At 57.7% G+C, this 20,103-nt stretch overlaps 2 protein-coding genes and 1 long non-coding RNA gene across 4 annotated transcripts; 2 read left to right on the top strand and 1 right to left on the bottom strand.

Moving 5' to 3' along the window:
• Positions 1-1,381: 1,381 nt before the first annotated feature.
• Positions 1,382-13,339, bottom strand: SIX3 (SIX homeobox 3). 2 transcript variants are annotated; one of them, XM_037066513.1, is made up of 4 exons: positions 12,971-13,339; positions 4,614-5,433; positions 2,670-2,829; positions 1,382-2,314 (listed from the first exon to the last, which is right to left on the bottom strand). In XM_037066513.1, exons 1-4 carry the CDS (start codon positions 13,023-13,025, stop codon positions 2,225-2,227), a joined length of 1,125 nt encoding a protein of 374 aa, XP_036922408.1. In that variant the 5' UTR covers positions 13,026-13,339; the 3' UTR covers positions 1,382-2,224. The 2 variants fall into 2 exon arrangements, with proteins under 2 accessions (XP_036922408.1, XP_036922409.1); XM_037066514.1 differs by lacking the exon at positions 1,382-2,314 and having other exon boundaries at positions 2,450-2,829; positions 12,971-13,336.
• LOC119001238 (uncharacterized) lies at positions 5,591-8,337 on the top strand. Its single transcript, XR_005069523.1, has 3 exons — positions 5,591-5,815; positions 6,707-7,059; positions 8,110-8,337. It is a non-coding gene; the product is annotated as an uncharacterized LOC119001238 (long non-coding RNA).
• Positions 8,347-18,796, top strand: LOC119001237 (uncharacterized). Its single transcript, XM_037066515.1, has 6 exons — positions 8,347-8,627; positions 12,084-12,128; positions 14,744-14,903; positions 15,578-15,824; positions 16,253-16,404; positions 17,140-18,796. The coding sequence occupies exons 3-6, from the start codon at positions 14,768-14,770 to the stop codon at positions 17,250-17,252; spliced, it is 648 nt and encodes a 215-aa protein (XP_036922410.1). The 5' UTR covers positions 8,347-8,627; positions 12,084-12,128; positions 14,744-14,767; the 3' UTR covers positions 17,253-18,796.
• The last annotated feature ends 1,307 nt before the right edge of the window (positions 18,797-20,103 follow it).

The raw sequence follows: 20,103 nt of genomic DNA, 5'->3' as shown, positions 1-20,103 counted from the left end.
CGTCTGAAACAGCCGCTGCTTTGAGATCCCAGGCCCAAGAACTCGGTCAGTATGTGACAAGCCGTTTAAAGAAACAAGGGTAGGGGCCAGATGCTTCACCCAAGACACCATGGTGTGCCCCAGAACAGAGGTTTGGTCCGGGCGGAGCCCAGGCGGCCCCTTCTCCAAGTGCCTTCCCCTGGAGTCAACACTGCCTGTAATGTGGCATCATCGTGGGGACCGTTTCCCAGGGCAGTCACCCATGCAGACATTCTGATGGGCCACAGAACTTGGGAGCCCTGGTTGAAGTAAGAGGGCTCACGGGCACCTTCTGCTTCACCCAAACAGGGCCCTGGGCATACAAGGACCCACTTACACACCCAGGGCACCTGCGGGTCTGGCCATCCCTCTGTTCAGCCCGGCCTGCATGAACCCCATGGTGCTGCCAGAGACTGGGACAAAAGCAAGCCGGAAGTCAAAATTAGTTTGGAAACAGGTGCAAAAATATCGGGCAGTTTCTTCCTCCTCCCTTTGGAAATTGGACTTTCAAGGGAAGGCAAGTTTTCTGAAATTACTTCTTTGGCTCCTTGCAGGGCGCAGGCCGGCCTGGCCTGGCCCAGAGCAGCGAAGGTACCACCAGCCACGCTACCACAGGGGACTGTGGGGACCCTACATGGGCCAGGGAGGCCTGGGGCCAGCAGGACCTGGTTAGCAAATAGAGGCAATTTTTTTTTTTTTTTTTTTGGTTTTTGGTTTTTGGTTTAAAATGTAAGTTGACTCTGAAATGTCTTGGGGTTAAATCCCAAAAGACAGGAAGAAATTTCAGGGAGACGGATTGAGACCCATAAGGCAAGTCACCCCGTCACACTGATGCACACACTGGAGGTGAGGGGGGTTCTGCTCTGCTTCTAGACCCCACACTCCTTAAACTTCTTCTGCCTTGTGCTTCCTCCCCTCCCCACCCAGTCTACAGTGAGTCTGCACCCCAAAAGAAGACAAAACCTGTCAGCTAGGCTCTGGGTGGATGCTTGGTTTTGGTGGCCTCGTGCGTTTCCCTTAAAAATAAAAATAAAAAGCAACGACTGCAAGACGCCCAACACACCCTCAGCGACCCACCAGGGCCATGGCAGGCTGCGGTTCTGGTCCTGGGGATCCGGGCCTGGCAGCTGGCACTGAAGAAGCGGGCACCCTCTCTGCCTTTTCCGCCAGGATTTGGCTTTGGTTCTCTTCCGAAGGGCCTGTTCCCAGGTTCTCCCCTCCCTTCCCTGGGAAAAATGCTCAGACCCAGCCTTAAAATTCCGCTCCGGGTCTGGCGGCAGGGCTGCGGCGGAAGGACGGGACGGTGGGGCTGGGCACCCCGGGCTTGGGCAGTAGGGCGGACAAAAACACCAGTCTCCAGGAGTGATAAGAAAATGGAGAATACTGTATTTGCTTTAGAAAGTTTTTACATATAGATAAACACGCGGTTAAGATAACAGTGAAAGCGCCCTACGGGGAGTGAGAGATATCTCCCAAGCAGCTAGGAAATACTCGAAATAGCTTTTGCATAAGAATACTACGGTCTCACTCTCCGCTTTTGCTAGCCACAGGGTCCCTCATCTTACCCTAGCCCCCCCAGCACGCCTTAACTGCCAAGTGGACGCCTGGAACACCGAGGGGGAGAGGAACCCCGCCCCCAAAAGGAAGGAGACAGGTGAGCAGGGAGTGGGAAGAAGGAGGGAGAAGAGAGAAAGAAAGAAAGGGAGAGGAGAAAAAGCAATATCATATACAGGCAATTTCTACACATATATTACAAACTGGGAAAATGACCGATCATTAAGATATACATAATTCATATAAAATTTTGAAATAAAAATAAAAATCTGTTACAGTCATAACTATTCTTTTTCCACATTTATAACCAGTACCCACACAGGCAGTGACAGAGTGGAGAGAAAAAGGTGCTTACGAAGAAAATGATTGTCTGCTGAACAAAAAACAGAAAATTGCATCTTGTTTGACCAATACTTGGACTTAAAAACAGAGAGAAAGAAAGAGAGAGAGAGGGGGAAAGAGAGAGAGAGAGCAACAAAAGGCCAGAAACACTTGCTATTTCCCTCTCCAGGAGTTTTGTTTTTTTTTTTAAACAAATTCCGAAGGGGATGGTGGTTTTATTTTTTTCTTTTTGTCTGTTTTGCTTTTGTTGTCTTGTCATCGTGGTGGTGGTCGGTTTTTGTATAGTCGATTCTCTTTAAATCGTTTTAAACTAGAGAGGATATTTTCCCAGATACAAATAAATCGTCATGCAGGCGGGGTGCCGGGTCCGTGGGAACCGAAAGGAGAAGCCGTGCTTGTCCTAGAAAGTATACAATTGTCACCTCGTTTACGTTTTCCGCCCACGACATCAGCGTCTGTGGCTGTTGGCGTCGCGGTCCTTTGGGGTGGCCGTGGTGGTAGATGGTTGGGGGTTTGTTGACTGTTTTGCGTTAAATTTACTTTTCTTGGTTTTTGTAGATGTTTGGCTGGGGGTGGGAATGTGCGTGTACGTGTGTGCTGGATTGTGTGTCCTGATACCGGTTTGGTCTGGGGCTGGAGGAGGAAGAGGAGGAAGAGGAAGAGGTCGAGGAGGAGGAGGGGGACGAGCAGGGGACAGAGCGGGAGGCGGGCGGCCTTGGGTATCATACATCACATTCCGAGTCGCTGGAGGTTACCGAGAGGATGGAGGTGCCGGTGTCCGCGCGCTCCGTCAGGCTGGACACGCTGGTGGTGGGGCTGGCCGCCGTGGACGGCGACTCTGCCGAGCCGTGCGTGGGGCAGCCGGGCTCGGCCAGCGAGCGCATGCCGCTGGGTCCAATGGCCTGGTGCTGGAGCCTGCAGGAGACAGAGAGCGGCGCCTGCCCTGACACAGCGGCCGCGCCGCCCGTCTCCTCCAAGCCACGTCCCGGAGCCCACGCCGCGGGAACAGGGCCTGCCGCCTCCCTTGCTCCCGGGCCTCCCCGACTCCGCGCCCTTCGCTCTCGCCCCTGACTCCACTCTCAGCGCTCGTTCCCTTTTTCAAGCACCAGGCCGCTTCTGTAGCACGGAAGAACCTCCCCTGCTTGGGTTTTGACGCATTTGCCCTCTCGGAGGCTCCCTGGAGCTTCCCAAGGCTTCCCAGACAGGGGCTGGCCTCGAAAGAGAGGTAGAACGCGAGGCCGATCGCCTGGGGAGGCCTAGGCGAACGCAGCTAAGGACACAGAGCCCCGAAAGGGCAGCTGTTGGGGAGGGACAGACAGAGCGTTTCTTCCTCCCCACCCCCTGGTACTGTTCAAATTAAGCCGTCTGCCCTAAGAGCAGTCCGGCCTCGCTACGCTCCTGCCCCAGCTCCCCAAACACAATCGGGGGGAAGACTGGCTGGCTTTGCTCTCCGGCTGCCTGTGCAGAGCGCAGGAACCGGGAGAATAGAAAACACGGAAGCTGAGAGCAGAAAAGTGAGCAAAGAGGAGAGAAAAGGGGAGTGAGAAGTAGGGAGAGGGGGCAAAACAGTCTCCAGCTGCCCCTTTCCTGGGGCCAAGCAGCGGCTGCATGAACCTAGTGTCTCTGAGCTCTCCCTACAAAGAGGCCTTCCCCTGGACCAGGGTGCTCCCCTCGTTAGGCGAAAACTTGGCTCCAAAGGCAGGTGAGAAGGCTGAAGGCTTGGGTCTGGGCCCTCTGAACCTGAACACAGTATCTCCAGGAACTCCCGCTCCGCCTGCGGCCCCCACGGCTGTCAGCCTCAGGGGCCCGACTCCCTGCTGAACCCGAGGCCCAGCACCTACCCCAGCCGGGTGGGGACAACAAGTTCCTTGTCGGGGCTCTCACCAATTTACTCCCTTCTCCCTTTCCACTCCATTCCTTTCTCTCTCCTTTCCCCTTCATTCCTTCTGGTTATTTTTCTCCCTATTTCCTCCCGCGCCAACTCTTAGGAATGGTCAAGCTCAGCACAACTTCGTGACGCTGTGGCCAACTTGCCATCGGCAAGACGGCTCCTGCCCACTTTCCATTCCAGCGGGCCGAGGGGATGCTTCTCGGCCGGGGCAAGAGGGCGAACACACACGGCCTCTCCAATCCCGGCCCAGCTTTCCTGCTCCTGGTCAGGCACCTTGCAATGCCTTCGGAAGTAGGCCCGCTGCACGGTGGCCGCCAGCATTCTCCCTTTGTGGCAGGGACTCAGGTTCGGTTTCCTCTCCCTGACATTTGTGGATCACTCCCCCGGTTTGTGCAATGCAAAATAAGAAGCAGAGGGCAAGGAGCTCTTTCCTTCCTTCCCTCCTTCCCCGCCTGTCGGCTCCCGAGGAGCCCCGAGCTCGAGACCGGACTGCAGAGGTGGTGCGGCTGCCGCGCGAGGCTAAGGCTCCCCGGGGCGGGTCCCAGGGCCTGCGGGTGCCCAGGGTCTCACACATACACTCTTTACCCTGACGCAAGCCCCTTTCAGGCAAAGCAGTCAGCAAACCCACAGCCCACCTCCTCTTCAGCGCGCCTGGGCAATCGAAAACTTTCTGCAACTGGCCAGGGGGTCGTGGCTCCTCTCGAGCTCCGGAGCCCTTGGCACCCTGATCCGCCCGCCCTCATTTCAACCCTTCTCCCCCTCCCGGGTCCCGAAGACGGTAGCCAGGCCGAGGGGCCCCGCCACTGACCTGTTTTTGGCCGCCGCGGCGCGGTCGCGCTGCCTCCGGTTCTTAAACCAGTTGCCTACTTGTGTGGGGGTGAGGCCGGTGGCCTGCGCCAGTTCTCGTTTCTTGCTGGGGTTGGGGTAGGGGTCCTGCAGGTACCATTCCCGCAGCAGGCTCCGAGTCCGCTCCTTGAAGCAGTGCGTCTTCTGCTCGCCGTCCCAGATGGTGCGCGGCAGCGGGAACTTCTTGCGCACGCGGTACTTGTCCACCGGGCCGAGCGGGCGGCCGCGCAGCTTCTCGGCTTCCTGGTAGTGCGCCTCGAGCCACATGGCCTGCAGCTTGCCGTGAGACTCCTTGGTGAACTTGTGGTTCTCCAGGATGTGATAGAGGTCGCGGAAGTTGCCCGTGTGGAAGGCGACCACGGCGCGCGCGCGCAGGATCGACTCGTGCTTGTTGATGGCCTCGCACGCCCCGGGGGCCACGGGCAGCGACCAGAGGAAGCGGCCCAGCCGCTCGATGTCGCCCGTCTCCTCCAGCGTCTCGCAGACGCTGGCCACCTGCTCCGGCGAGAAGTTGAGGGTGGGCAGCTGGAACATGGACAACTCTTCCGGGGGGGCCCTGGAGCCGCCGCCGCTGCCGCCGCCGCCTGCTCCGCCAGCACCGCCGCCTCCCGCACAGTTCCCGCCGCCGCCGCCCGCGCCGCCGCCGCCGCCGCCGCCGCCCGCACCGGTCCCGCCGCCGCTACTCGCCAGAAGTAGGGAGCGGTGGTGAGAATCGGCGAAGTTTGGCAACAAGAAGTGGGAGGAATAGAGGTCTAGGGGGGAGCGGAATACCATGGACTGACCTGAGAGGAGAGGAGAAAATTCAGGGAAAGGAAGAGAGAGGGGAGGAAGAGGAGGAGAGGGGCGCCGAGGACCAGGAGGAGGGAGAGGAGAGGGGGGAGGAGGAGAAGGAAAGGAGGGGGCAGCGGGAGGAGGGGGAGGAGGAAGGGCGTAAGGGACACCCACACCCCACACACATCCACACACACACACACCCGCGCAGCCACATAGAGAGGGAGGAAGGAGAGCAGCCCGGTGCGCGCGCGCAGAAGGCGCACCCGAGACGGGGAGGGAGAGGGAGAGCGGGAGCAGGGCGAGAGCCAACCGCCGCCGAGTCAAGATTCAGCGATTCCACAGCAATCGCCCTAATGACAACAGCCTCATAATATCTCCCCTAAATCCACAGTGAGTGCAGCATTGAAACATTTTGTTTCGCTTTTCTATTGGTCTGCGGCGTGTCGTTGTGGCGTTGCCACGGCAACCGCTGCCAATCACTGTCAGCCCTGCCAATCAATACCGAGAACGTAAGGACGGTTTTACCACTTAGCCAGAGTCGGGGGTGGGTGGGTGGGTGGGGGGGGGGGGAGCGGGAGAGGAGGAAAAGAGGGAGAGGGGGAGAAGAGAAATTTTTTTAATGTTTTCAACTCTTAATCTCACCACGTCCCCCACTTCTCTCTTCTCTCCCTCTCTGATTTTCTCGTTGTCTGAGTTCCCTTCTCTCTTCCCCGAAGAAGTTGACCCAAAAATTGAAAAAGCTGTGGGCATAGAGTTACTGAATGGGATGAGCAGTTAAGACGGGGCGGGGGGCGGATTTTGCTGGGAGGTAAGGGGCTCCTCAGGCGGCTTGAAGGCCGAGGGCCAGCCCGAGAAGAGAGGCGGAGGGACAGCCGAGGGGACATGGTGCGCAGCCCGGCTGCCTCTTTCTGCCTATGTGACCGCTACAGTGGCGAGGAAGGAAAGATAGATGAGATCACGGGACCCACTGCCCGAGCTGACCCTGGTGCTGCAGGCTGCTAGGCCCTGGGGTTTCGGTGGGGCGGGGCGGGGGGTGCATCTGGTGCCTGGGAGTCGGAGCCCAGAAGCCAGGATGCTGGAAGCCGCTCTGGCCTCCCCCGTCCTGATTATCAGCGGCGTTTACCCCAACTTCCTCCGCACAGGAACTGGCTTCTCTTTACCCTATCTCCAAGTCAGAGAGCCTTGATTTCCCCTATTGCCCTGAATTTTGAAGCAGTGGGGGAAATAACAGTACACTTCTTTCTGTCTTAAAAAGCAACCCTCCTCTTTGTTTCCTCCTAGACTTCAGCTGCTTCCCCGACGAGCTATGGAGGAGGCCCGAAAGCTGAGAAGCCTGGGAGCTGACTGGAGCCGCCCGCCTCCCATGCCCTGTCCCCTGCCCACCCCCACCCCCCCCAGGGGCTCTGGGTCTGTCTACCAGCCGCAGAAGGGCACTCAAACTTTGGACACTGCCACAAAGAAGTGTCTAGGCCTGAAAATTGCTTGCAAAGAAAAAAAATAAACTGTCGAATTTCTGTAAGGCAAGTAACATCACAAGCCTAAAACAGACCCCCCAAATGCCCATGGAATGGAGAGAGCCCTCCCTCCCTCCGGTTGCCGCAGCCCGCAGACCGGGCATGAGTATTTATTCTAAGGTATGTCGCTTTTAAGAAGATGTAATCAGCATCTTGAGCGGGGCCTCCCTTTGTGAGGCTTCTGTAACTGTGAAGTGTGATTTACGCAGATTTGTCGGGGTCAGAGGCGTCTTTCCTCTGAGCACTGTGTATATTTAGACAGGACTCAGTTTGGTGTTTAAACGTGTATATTTTGAATGAGTTCACACACAGTAGCCAACAATGCCCACATTGTCGGCCCGTGTACAACGCGTATTGAAACGCAGCGTCCAGACTTCAACTAATCTGCCCTCAATAAAGCTGACATAATTATCCTAAGCTGCCTTTCCAGAAGAAAAATCATTGAGGAATTCAAAACTTTTTTAAAAAGATCTTTTCTACATTCCGATGCAGATCTGGGAGCGAGGTGCCGAGTCCCCGGCACTTGGGAGATCTCAATGAGGGAAGAGAGAGGGAGAGAGAATTTAAATGGGAAAACCAACGTGACTTGGGCCGTGAGTGTCCCAGCCCCTAACCACCACCCCCCCACCCCCCGGACTCTGGCCCTCCCGAGGCCCTGACTCCCAGAGCGCCAGGCCTCCCGGCTGCAGTAGCGAAAGCTGCGCAGGAGGCTCCGCGGCAGGGAGGCTCTGGACTAGGGGAGGGGGTCGACACTGGCCCACTGGGCCCGAGGCAGCCGAGGGGCGATGGTTTTAAACCTGAGGACAGAGGCGGGGAAATCGTCGCCTAAAGGGGAGCCCGGCCAAGCCCCACTTGGGGTGATCTCCATGTATCCCCGTCCAGGGCGTGGGTCATTTTCCGCTCAGCAGCGAGGCTCTGGGCGGTCGTTCCCTGCGGGCCCATAAGGAGCCCTAAGGTTGGGACACAAAAACAGACACTTCATCTTTCTTCCCGACCCCTTTCTCTAGCAGGGGAAGGATTATAGGCTGAGGGGTGGGAGGGGGAAGGGGCAGGAGGAGGAAGCGGGGGAGGAAGGAATGAAAGAGGGAGGGGAGTGGGTATTGTGCCGCGTGTGGGGGAGAATTCCTACGGGTGGGTTTCCGAATATTGTGCTCAACTTTTTGAAAGCAGCTCGTGACCCCGAAACTGCAACCCCTGGAGCCGAGGACCCAGGCGCCGGGCGGGCGGGCGAACCCAGCCAGTTCCCTCCGCGTTCCCCGAAACCCCCGCCTCCGGGTGGGGGGGACGGGGCCTCTCCCCGCCGAAGAGCGTTCGGCTCCGGAGGGCGGCTGAGCAGGTGCCGCGGGCTCCGCCGGGAGCGCTGAGATGGAACGCCCTCGCCACGCCAGGAGAACTGAGGCAAGTGGGGCTGGTCCTCAGCTGGGGCGCCCGCCGACCCGCCGCACCCGACCGACTCCGGTAGCGGCCGCGGCTCCGGAGGGCAAAGCCGGGCGGAGCCAGGCGGCCGGGCGCGCAGCTTTGTGTTCCGGGACAAGGCCGGGCGCGGCGGGGCGGACGGGTGGCCCGAACTGTCAGAGCCGCCCCGCCGAGAGCTGCGCCGCGCAGCCCGCGGAGCCCGCCTTGCAGTCCCGCCGCCGCCCGCGCCTCTCCGCCTCGGCCCCAAGCACCGCGCCCGCCGCCCGCAGCCCGTAAGTTGCAAGTCCCAAGAGCTGGGGAGGAAGGCGGGTCGGTCCTCGGTGCCGGAGGCTGGACCGGCTCCGGGAGGATCTGGGGGCGCACGTACGGCAGGGTCTCGGTCCAGGAGTGCCGACCCGTGTGCCGTGACGCGGGGGGGGGGGGAGGAGCGCGGCGCGGGGTCCGGGTGAAGCTGCGGAGCACCGGAGTTCTCCTCCCAAATTCCCGGGCTCTGCGCGTTGGGGCGGGGGTTAGAAGCAGAAGGACCTCGGCTTCCGGGGCCCAGGCCGCCTTCCCGGCAGCTCGGGTGCCCTGAGGATCTGGGCTGCGAGAGGGCCGGAGATAATCCTGGTGGGGGTAATGAGTAGGGGAGGCCTGCACCCCGGGTGTCTCAGAGCGGGGAGATCGGAAAGGCTAGGTCAGCCTGCGGGGCCTCTGGGTAGGTCTCCCACGCCGCCTGGCCGCTCACACTCCGAGATCTGGGACTTAGCGCCTGTACAGGCCGAGGCCACAGAACTGTCATTCTCGTCCTTGCTCAGTTCTGGCCCAGGCGATAGGAAGGACAGCGCACAGGTGGTTCGAGGAGAAAGGACTTTGGGGCTCAAGAGTGTCTCCCTTTACCAGGACCTACAGGACATTTACTTACAAATGGCAGCCCCAATCCCAGCGTTCACACCGCCCACGGGAGAGGGGCTTGGGACTCCCGCTCCCTCCTTGGTTCGGGTTAGCAGGGAAGACAAGGGGTCTGCACGCCTCTGGGAGGAGAGGATCCGAGGTCTGGGGCAGCTGCACCCACCCGGCCTCGCTAGGCGCGTTGAGACCAGTTCCTCATGAGGGGCAACGCCCCTTCCGGCCCCCTTGATGACAGGAGGCGGGAGCTGGCCCGGGGGCCTGAGGTCTGGGCCTCCCCGCAAGCTGCAAACCGAGGCGCTAGGCGCTAGCGGTGGAAGAGGGAGCGGAGGAGCGCAGCTCTCGGGCGGGGAGGCCGCGCAGCCCTTCAAGGACCCCGATTACTTTCCTTTGATTGAAAAACAACAACAACAACAACAACTGCTCCCTCCCTGCACCCCCGCCCCCCGCCTTAGCCGCCCGGGACCCGCGCTCCAAGCAATTGTGGCCCGGGACAGTAAACACAGCTCAGTTGCCTCAACTTTCTCCGCACATAAAAGTTCCCGGCGTGTGGTGAAATTTGAATATTTGATCAGCCCTTTTGAGTGACCCTCATTAGCCTGGCGCCCTGCTAAGGCCCCGCCACTGCAAGAAAGCTGCTGGGCCGGCATTTGTATGCCTTGTTAGCGCCGCTTAATGAAGCCGCCCCGACGGCTCAAAGGCGGCCTCCAGGGCTGGCGGCGCGCACCTCTCGGCACCCCGCTCTGCCTAATGAGCCCCACCGCCCGCAGAAGGCCCCTCCGCCTCCCACATTCTCAAACAGGAGGAGTTTGGCTCCGTCTTGGGCCACTGCACTTCCCACTGCCAGGCCCAGGAGAGAGGGCACAAACACGGCCCAGCCCCAAGAAAGAGGTGGGAGACGTGGAGCGCGGGAGCCTTACAGGTCAGGGGGTTGGATTTTTGCAGCCTCAGGTTGTAGCCCAGGCAGTACACAGCCAAACCTGTCCCCAAATGGCCAGCTTCTAGCCAATTAGTCACCCCAGGTCCTTAAAGATGCATCTGGCCTCATACTGGCATGGCAGAAGGCAGATGCCCGGGTAGTGTCAGCCTTCCATCCTCCCCGCTCTCCAAGTTCCTTTGGTTTCCACTGCCCAAGAGGCCACCGGCCTCTTCTCGGGGATCCCCTTATGACAGCCAGAATCAGAGTGCTAGGGCTTGGATTTGAGAAGGGATGTGCATGCTCACCGCCTCAAACCCTCATTGCCCTCCCCACCCGGGACCCAGTCAAATGTGATGCCAGTGGCAGTAGGGAAGGGAAGGCAATGCTCTCTCGAACCTCTCTTTAATCATGCTCCCAGTTGTTAGAAAGCCTGGAGGAAATGCCTGGGGGCCGCCACCCCATGCAGGACCTGGCCTGTACACTAGCTGCTAGTGTGAGGTTGGGGCTAAAGAAAAGGCCTGAGGGAAAGGAAGAGCCAGATCCCTCTGGAAGGAAGGGGGACCAGAGCTACCAACTATTTTCCCTTTAATCAATGCAGCAGGCGACTGGTTGGCCAGGAAATATAAAGAACCCTGTTAGAGTTGTGCCATGGTCCTCTGAAACAGACTTCCTTCCATCTCTGCCCCCTCTCTCCTGGATGCCCTTTTCCCTGGGCAGTTGCCACTCAAGGTCCCTCCTTGCTCACCCAGCTCTTCTGCTTTTAAGGGTTACTTTGGGGGGGGCGGGGTTAATGCACTGGGCTTAGGAAGCAGTCTACTCTCATAGCCACACTCTGGGCCTTCTGGAAGTCCTCCTCCTGTCCATGCCCCCAATGCCTCGGACATACAACAGGCTGCCCTGGTTGGTAACCTTGGGGCACCACTGCAGGACAGCCAACCTGTAGAAATGAGTGTCACCCAGCCAGCCCTCACTCTGCCCAAAGGCCTGGTAGGCCCCTGGGACAGGAGAGTCTTCTAAGTCTGTGTGGTCTGGGAGACCTCTTCTCTCTCTCCCCAGCTCAATTGGCATGCCTCACCCTGTTTGTCATCCCGGGGACACCCTTATTCAAGCCTAAACTGCTGATCTGTAGGGGCTCATCTCTGTGCTGGGCCAGGCGATGATGGGGCCTTGATTCACGGTCCTTCCCGTGAATCAAAGGCAGGACCCGGGAAGTGTGGGGTGAGGCTGGAGGAGAGAAAGGGGACCTGAGGCAAAGGGTAAAACTCAGCTCTGCGGCCCCAAGGCCAGGCCTACCAACTGCTCAGGGGAGGAGGCAAGGGGAGGGGGCTAGGAGTCCGCGGGCAACGGTCGGGGCGTCGGTGTGGGGGGCTAGATCCGAGGAGAAGGGTGGGAGGCGGGGGTCGGGGGAGAGCGCAGGGCGGGGGTAGGGGGGTGCGGCTCTTTAAGAACCACACTGCTGGCAGGAGAAGCTCATGGCCCGGTGCTGGTATCGCAATGACCCCGAAGGAGAGTTACAGGGAAGGGAGCGGCCCAACACCCGGGGCTCTGTCCGGGGCGACCAGAGAGGGCGAGGCACAAGAATAAGGAGCGACTGCGTCATGAAAAGCCGCACAGAGACGGCGGCGCTGCTGCTTTTGACTTCTGAACAGGGCTTAGAAAGCCTGTCCGGGTTAAGCAGAACTGCCCGCGCTGGGCCCTGAGCGCCGACTCCGCGCGCTCACCGTCCCCGGCCTCTGGGAAGGCCTGGGATTAGCGGGACATTGGGGTGTCCAGGAACCTGGGAAAGTTGCTTTTGGCTCTGCAGACGCCTGACCCTAGCGCAGAACTGCGAGCTTGACTGGACACTCCGGGCAAGGCCAGAGAAAGAATTTTCCTTTTCCAACTTCATCTTTTTTTGGTTTTGTGTGTCCACTTCGCGCAGCTCCAGAACCTACCGATCCCAAATGGAGTCTCAACAGGTGCCTGGGTAAGTCCATTTAAGAATTCGCCAGCCCCTCCCGGACCTCTTTCCCTTTCCCTCCCAGTGTCCCCTGGCCGCCCGTATTGCCTATGCTCCTCCCGCGGGTGAAGGCAGGAAGAAGAAGTTTTGGGGTGTGTGAGTGGTGCCCTCACCCTGGGTGTCTTCGGGCTCCCAGTTTTAGCCGGCCCGCGACGCCCGCAAAGCTTCACCCAGTACCCGCGGGTCCCTATCGCTCTTTACTCAGTGGTGGGCCCTGGTTCCTCCGGTTGTGAGGAGGGAGGTGGAGGAACGTGGCCAACAGGAAGGGGGCGGCAGACACCTTGACCCGGCGGCCTTTGTGGGGTGTATATAACCCGGTGTATATAACCCAATATACACCCTCTTTTATGAGAGACCCAGGATCCCGCCTGGGGAGCCCGCACTAGCTTTACGATAGCCCACTGGAGAGCGCCACAGCAGCTGGGGTAGGAGTGGGGTGGAGGAGGCCGAGGGGCAAGAGGCGAGGGAGCAGAGAAAGGCAAAGGCAAGAAATCCGGGGCGTCCGAGTGTGAAGTCGTAAAATGTCCTCAGAGCGCGCGGAAAACAGGCGTGCGTGCTTGCGGGCGCAACCTCTTTGTCACACACACTCTTATACACACACTCACACCCACCCCACGCCAGGAGCCCAAGCACGCGATCTGCAGCAGTGCAGAGTCGCAAGCTACCGCGCCCAAGCCGAACCGGAGGGGAGCCTCTCTCCTGCGCCCCGCTCTCCGGCTGCCAAGAACCCTTCTGCCCGCCATCGGTGCCTGGAGAATGACTAGGGGGAGATGAGGACCCTCAGGGCTGGGGCGCGGGGAAGATCTTACCTGCGGCAAGGTAGGGGAAGCCAGGAGCAGGGAGCAGAGGCGGATAAATATTCATTAGGAAGTGTGTCTCCTTTTAAATCGCGCTGGAGTGCGTTTTTTCTCCTATCTCTTTTCCTTCCTCCCACCCTCTGTCCTCTTGTGAGGCTCTCCCCCTTTCTCGCTCAGCCTGCCCCCCCCCACTCCTCCCCACTTTCCTTCGAGAGGCCGGGTGGATCCCCGTCTAGCTAACCTGTTGGGAAGCCTGAGTAGCGGACAGAACCTCTCCAGCGGTTTGTCTTCGCTCTTGGGGCACGAGTTCCCGATCGGCCCTCCCTCCGGTCGCCCAGCCCCTTACCCCCTCCTAAATTACTACATCATTAGCTTTATTTTCCGGTGTGTGTGTGGCGGGAGGGGGACTGCGGGGGTGGTAACGCACAGCCCTACCTATCTCTCCAAAGCGGGCCAAAAGCTGTGGATATCCGAGGCTGCCCCAAGTCCATCCCCACCCCACATCCCACCCAGTCTTGTTTCTTTTTCCCATTTTTACATCTCCACCTCCATCCTGAACCAACCCAACTCCTCCATCCTCCCCTCTCCCACCACCGCCAATCTGGATCCCCTGGGGGGTCAGAAGTGAGATGCCAGGGCTGTAGGTAGGTACGACGCACCGAGGTTGGGACTTCATCCTCAATTGGGTGTGAAGCAGCTTTTCCAGTCCTCCTTTGCCACGTCGGTTTTCTAGCTTGACCCCGAAGTGGGCACCTGGGCAGCTTGGGCTTAGGATTAGAACAGGAGGGTGCCCATCAAGGGCCTCACCTGCCAGGCCCCAGGGTCCCCGGACTTTGGCCCTTTGGCGGAACCTGGAAGGCTGCATGTTGTGTGTGGGAGAGGTGGCCGCACTTTGTGGGAATGAGCAGGAGAGACAGACCGACACACCGACACACTCTTACGAAAACACTGACCTGAAGTTAGCCTCAAGTCCGCATCTTGCTGTCTCACGCTCTTGAGAAAACACACCTACAGGACTCCAGAAACTCACAAGACCCTCCCCCCCCAAGCGTTCCCAGCCGCCCGCAAGACTGTGCCCACGCTCACGGCCGCTCGCGCAAGGCAGCGGCCTGCGCTCCCGCTGACCTCGGAGAAGGCGGAAAGGTGGCCCTCGGTGGAGACACACCGTGAAACTCAGGACGACCCTGACCACCCTTCTTGGTACCTTCTCTCCCCGCTCCGGGTCCCAAGGCCACGCCAAGAGCTGTAAGGGATGGTGTGGCCCCAAGGTGCTTGGGGGTGGCCCGGCATCCGGCTGTGCTCCTCGCGCCCAGGTGGGGGCGGGAGGAAGGGCCGAGGGGGCGGGCCCAGGCCGTTCCCAGTTCCCAGTAACACTGCTCAGGGAAATCCGAGGAGGACAGTTTCGTCCCTACTCACTCGCTCCCCTCCCACCGAGGCGCTGTGACCTCTTCAGCAGGGTCCTACCCCTTCCCCAGGCTCTCGGGTCTCAAGCGGCCGTTTGGTGGCCGGGGACGCGTTCTTCAGCCTCAAGGTGGTGTCGCAACTTCTCCCTCCCCCATTTGGCCTGGACTATTTGGTCCCAAATCAACCGGGAGAGGTCCCACAGGCTGTTTCGACACCTGGTGGATGTGAGTGTGGCACAGGCTTGTCTCAGGGTCTCCCTCCTCCTGCAAAGTAAGAAGCTGGGCAGTTGTAGGTGTAACATGCCTGTAGGGCCCTGGGGGCGGGAAGCCTGATTAACCTCGCACCTCACCAAGGCCCCACGCTTGCATGTCTCCCCTTCAGCCTGCAGACCAGGAGGTCGTGCTCATGTCCCTTGGTTGCACACGGAGTGTACATGCAGTTTACACTCCGAAGTTTACATCCAGAGAGGATCTGAAGAACCCTAGCAGCAGAGTCGGAGACAGAATCATTAGAATGCTCGGATGCACGCCCAGTTGTCCAGGTGCAGACAAAAGCTGCAGCGGCCCCCGGGAGTGACCCCATCCACAGGGGCCGATGTACAGGAAGCCACACACAGGGAGAGTGGGCAGAGGAGGATGCAGGCCGCCAGGCCAAGGGCTTCCTGCTAGAGGGAGGCTGGCTCCTCAGGGGGAAACTTTGTTGAACCGACTGAGGGAAAGATTTCGGGTCAAATCCTGGAGACTAGAAAGAGCACCTCATCCACCAGGAAGGCGACCCTTTCACCTTCCTCTCAGCTGGGCTGGAGACGCCCAGAAGAAGGCAATCCAGGAAAGATCCATTCTGACCCGGATTATTTGTTATTACTAGGAGGCTGCCCTCCGAAAGAGAATGAATGGGGTGGAGAGCAGAGGCTGTGAGATTCCCAAACCCTAACGGGGATGTTCAGCCCCAGCGGTTCAGGAAGGGGGAGGGCCCTATTCTCTGCCCTTTCACTCCTCCTAACCTAAATTTAGTCATCAGAAAGAACCTTGGCTCTCAGCTCCACACCGCCTTGCCCTTACTTCCATTCCAATCCCCTTCATAGCAAATAATCTGCAAAAGAACACTATAAAGCAAACCGAATTGTTTTTTAAAAATTAAGCTGTTGTGTGTATGTGTGTGAGAGAGAGAGAGGCAGATATTGGGAAGTTCTCAGCCCCTACTCTCCCATCCTAGGCAGAGCTCACTGTCCCCACCAGGCTGGGGAGCAACTGTGTCCCAATGCCGAAGAAGCGCGCGAGCTCATTCGTGGTTTCAGTGCGTGGTTTTCCGTTTGCCTGCCCAGTCTCCGGGGTGAGTCTTCCAGACAGTGTCCACTACGGTTTCCCAGCAGAAGATGCAGGCACACTGGACGCGGTGGAGCCCTCCCTTCCACTTCTCCTCCCTCCCAAACTGTCTTTCTCTCTCTCTCTGAAAGTAGAGGGTAAGTTTAGAAAATCTTTTAGAGAAAAAGAGGGGAGAGGAGAGAGAGAGAGAGAGAGAGAGAAAATGATGAGAAAAGGAAAGGAAAAGAAAAGAAAAAAAGAGGACTTTCTGAGCCAGCAACTTGGATGAGCACCCTCCAAGGAGCAGAGGAAGGGAAGAGACGAACCATCTGGAAAGCATGGCCAGGCAGTGCAAGCATTTGTGGTTGCCCTAGAAATGGAGGGGTTGTGAGATAAGAGTAGCATGAATTTCTTCCCTTTTGGAGGCAGACACTGCACCCCATCCTGATACACTGAACTCTTGGCAAATTTGGCAAGAATTTGTTCTTGTAGCTGTTCTGAACAATAAAGAGGGAAAACTAACTTTAGAGTCAATTAGTCTTACTTGGAAGGGCGGTGTCTTCCAAGACTGTTCTCTTGTCCTCAGGTTTGAGTTCTCTTTTTCCTTAGTGAGAGTCCATCTGCTGACACACTTGGAAGAGAGACTGCATCTGAGAGAGAGAAACGAGGAAGGAGACCAGACTCCTAAACCCAAAGTGTACCTTCCATTCCCAGAGCTCAGGCTCAGGGCGCACACAGGTAACCTCCTTTACTGGGGTGTTTCTCCCCTCTTCGGGTAGTGTATTTAGAGCTTTTCAAATAATACACAACAACCAGCATTTTAGAGTTGGAGACGTTTGCTATTACTGTAGTTACCAACTGATTCTACAAGACCCTTCGAACTCTGCTTGTCTGATTTATAAAACTGTGCATTCATAGCTCAGCATCTTGCAACAGTTATCACTCAGGCAGAAAAGCGGTTCATTTTCTCATGGCCCCAAATGCCTCAATACAGTCACTGGAGCAAATTTTTAATTTTTAATTATGGTTCACATAAAACATTATATTAGTTTCAGGTGTACAATAGTGATTAGACATTTATATAACTTACCAAGTAATCACCCCAATAATGGAGCAGTTTCCCCCCCTCTTCCCTAAATGCCCTGGTCACCTCTGCAGAAGCCACAAGGCTCAGGGCAAAACCACCTCTTGCACAGTTGTTAGGTTTCTTAGAGACTGCGTGGTTTCTCTCCCCTCATCCTCTCTCTTTCTCTGTTGGCCCCAAACGAGCCAACTAGAGTTGTTCTCCTCTTCCTGAGCAGAGACTCCCCGTCTAGGAAGAAGAAGCTAACCATTTCCGCTGCATTGGGCAAAGGTGTTCCGGAGTCCAGAGCTGGCTGGAGCAAGGGGAGGAGACCCCCCCCCCCCCGTCTTCAACAGTAAAATAAGATGGCCAGATACCCGCCACACCCCTTCAGTCCCTTCTGTTAACAGTGCCAACGCTGGAGAGGCCGCCTCACCTGCAAAGGTGTCTTCCCTCCCGGAGGGCCCAGGCTTCCAGCCGCAGCCCAGTGGAGGGCCCGCACCCCCAAGAGGAGATATTCTGACGGCAAAAATCCCATACATTTTTAACTACAGTGATTACTAAATTAATAGCAGGCACTAAGACAGATGTCAAAACGTCTTGAAAATGTTTATCTGTGAATAATTGAGAAGGTGGTGGGACGCATTATCTGATTGTGTAATGAAATATGTATGAGGAACAGCTGTTTGCAACAGTCCCCTCCCGCCACCTCCTCAGCCGGGGCACTTCTCTTCCAAACAGGAGTCGCCGCGAAGTTGGTCGCCCACTTCCGTCCACTTGGGAGCCCGCCCCGCCCCTCCTGAGCCGCTGGTAGAGCTGCGGCTCCAGCACGCCCCAGAGCCACCCGGTTTCCTGACGGAGGACATCCGCGTGGAGTGCCCCTCAGCCACGATCGTTTGGCTCGGGGGGCAGTGTGAGGCTTCGCGCCTTCGAAGCGGGCCGGGGAGTCGGCCTGCGAGGCCCAAGGAGAGCCGGACCCGGAGCCTCGGCGTGCGCCCGCGGAGCGGTGCGGCCTGCTCGGAGGAGAGGGCCTGGGGCTCTGCCACTCAGCGGGGCGGGCCTGGGGTCATCGCGGGGTGATCGGGCTCCCCAGCGGGCTTTGTCCGGCGCTCTGGCCGCACTGTTTCCTTCCAGCCCCCAGCCAGCCCCCACTCTAGGCTTTCGTGCGGGCCTTGTTTGTTTTTCCAGCCCTGCGCCCTCCGCCCAGACACGCAAGCAGCCCTCGGGGCGACGTCAGCGGCTCCAGGCCTCCGGGCCAGGCTGGTGCAGGAGCGCTGGCCCCGCAGGAAGCGGAGTGAGCGGGGAAGGAGCTCTGGGGCCCCTTCTGGGATTTGGGGGCAGGGGTCAGCTGGCCGGGGAGGTGGCCTAATTGGGCGCAGGGCCTCGGTGGGCGGCGAAGGCCCAAGTCCTGGGCTTCGAAGGGGACGGGCGGCCTGCGAGGGGCCCCGGCCCCAGCCCCAGCTTGGCAGGAGAGTGGCGGCGCTGTGCGGCTACAGGACGCAGTGAGGGGCCCCATCAGACCTCGGCGTTGTCAGCAACTCCCAGGCAATCCGGTGACAGGCGTGTGGGCGTGCTGGTCCCTTCGCTGAATCCCCAGCGCTTCGCATGGCAGTGCAACCGTGTCCTGCAGCTGGACCATAGGCCTGCCCGCGCCCTCTGCCCCTGCGGCCTCCTGGCCCCTCGCCTTCCCGCGCCCGGGGACCCATCCCTAGTTCTCGGCACCCGAGACGCCCCGGCCCGCAGCCTCCGGCCGCGCTGACCCTGCGGGCGCCGCTGCCGCCGCCGCCGCCGCCCCTGACCGCTCCGGGACCAGCTGCCGAGGAGCTGGGCGAGCGCGGCCTCGAGCCCCGAGCTACGACACGGCCCCTGCCGGCTGACTCGAAGTCGAGATGTGCTCGGGCGTTATTTCTCGAGCTTTCCCCCTTTTACCTAATCCCTTATGCTTTTATTCTAATCCTACACATTACAGTTAATCTGTAATGATACCGCTTCAGAGGAACCTGTTGCATACGAGGCACGGTAATTTGTAACCTTGGAAACAGTTTTAAATAAAGATTGTAACAGTGATGTCAACTGTGTTTATTCTCCGCGAGGGGGTGGGTGGGGGCCTGGCAGTCTCTGGGCGGCGCGGACGGAGTGTGGGAAGAAGGGAGCGAGGCTCCAGGGGCAGAGGCTCGGGCAGGCGGAGAAGCAGCCGGAGCCTGCTCCAGTGGGGCCGGCCCGCCGCCTGCTGCCTTCGGGTTTTTTTCCTTTGGGAAAACTGGGGCGCAGGAAGAGAGGGGAACGATTTGCAAAAGTCAGGAAAACTTGGTGAGCTTGAGCTGCTGTGTATTGCGAATTAGCATTCAGCCGGGCTCTGCGACCCTGGGACGCTGAAGCGCCGAGAGCACTAAAGGGGCGGCTTGCAGGACCCTTCGGCTGTGAGAGCGCAGGACCGCCTGTGCGCCGAAAGCTGCGCTCGGAGCTTCCTCCGCTGTAAACAAGCCCGCAACGGCGGCAACCAGCGGCCGCAATTGTGCGCACGCCGAAGGCAAAAATTAAACATAATAGCTTTTATTTATCTGCTGCTTTTATATTATTAAAATATTTTTAGTTACATTGTATAAAACACCATCCACTCTGATTATTACCTGCCATATCTGTTGATCTGCTCCTGTGTATTCGGCGCAGCAATATTAACAATCAAGAAAAAACATATCTTATATATTGTATCTGTCAAGATATGTTACAATTTCCATTAACAAAAAAACCACATTATTCTCGCTGAAGAAGCTATGAAGCATCTTTCACGAGCACTTTATTAATAATCACAGTTGTCAAAAAGAATTAGATATGCGTAGATTGTAGATGCAAGGAAATATTAGATACACAAAATAAAATATACAGTGGGCTTGAGGCATAACTATTTTTCTTTTTAAAATAAATTTTTACCGAGGTGAAAAAAAAACTACGCTATTAAGCTTACTTAAAAGATGGCTTTGTTGGTTTAATTATACTGTAGTTATTTTATAAATATGTTTCAAAGGAAGCTTGCCATATTGCATGTCAATGAGGACTCTATAAAGAAAAGCTCACAAAAGCTAATGCATACCAAATAACAAATTTTAGTCATTAGCATTCTTATTTATTACAAACTAAAGGAACCTATTAACAGACAAGAATTTCTATTTAGCTAGCATTACATTGTTTGGCCATTAAAATAAAAAGGGCAAAGTATATACGTATTTTTTTCCCTCGGAACTATAGTTCTTTCTGCCTAGAAGCTCTTGGGGAGCTTGGGGGGTAATTTCTGATTGAGCAAACAGATTCTACAGTGGGAATGGGCCAGAGGGCCCAGAACCACGATTTTTAGTTATCCAACTTTATGCCATTTA

Source organism: Sturnira hondurensis, unplaced genomic scaffold (assembly GCF_014824575.4).
Source record: "Sturnira hondurensis isolate 20B ecotype Veracruz unplaced genomic scaffold, ASM1482457v3 Scaffold0016663, whole genome shotgun sequence".
NCBI lineage: Eukaryota > Metazoa > Chordata > Mammalia > Chiroptera > Phyllostomidae > Sturnira > Sturnira hondurensis.
The sequence above is the reverse complement of the archived record's forward strand: the minus strand, read 5'-3'. Positions and strand labels throughout refer to the sequence as shown.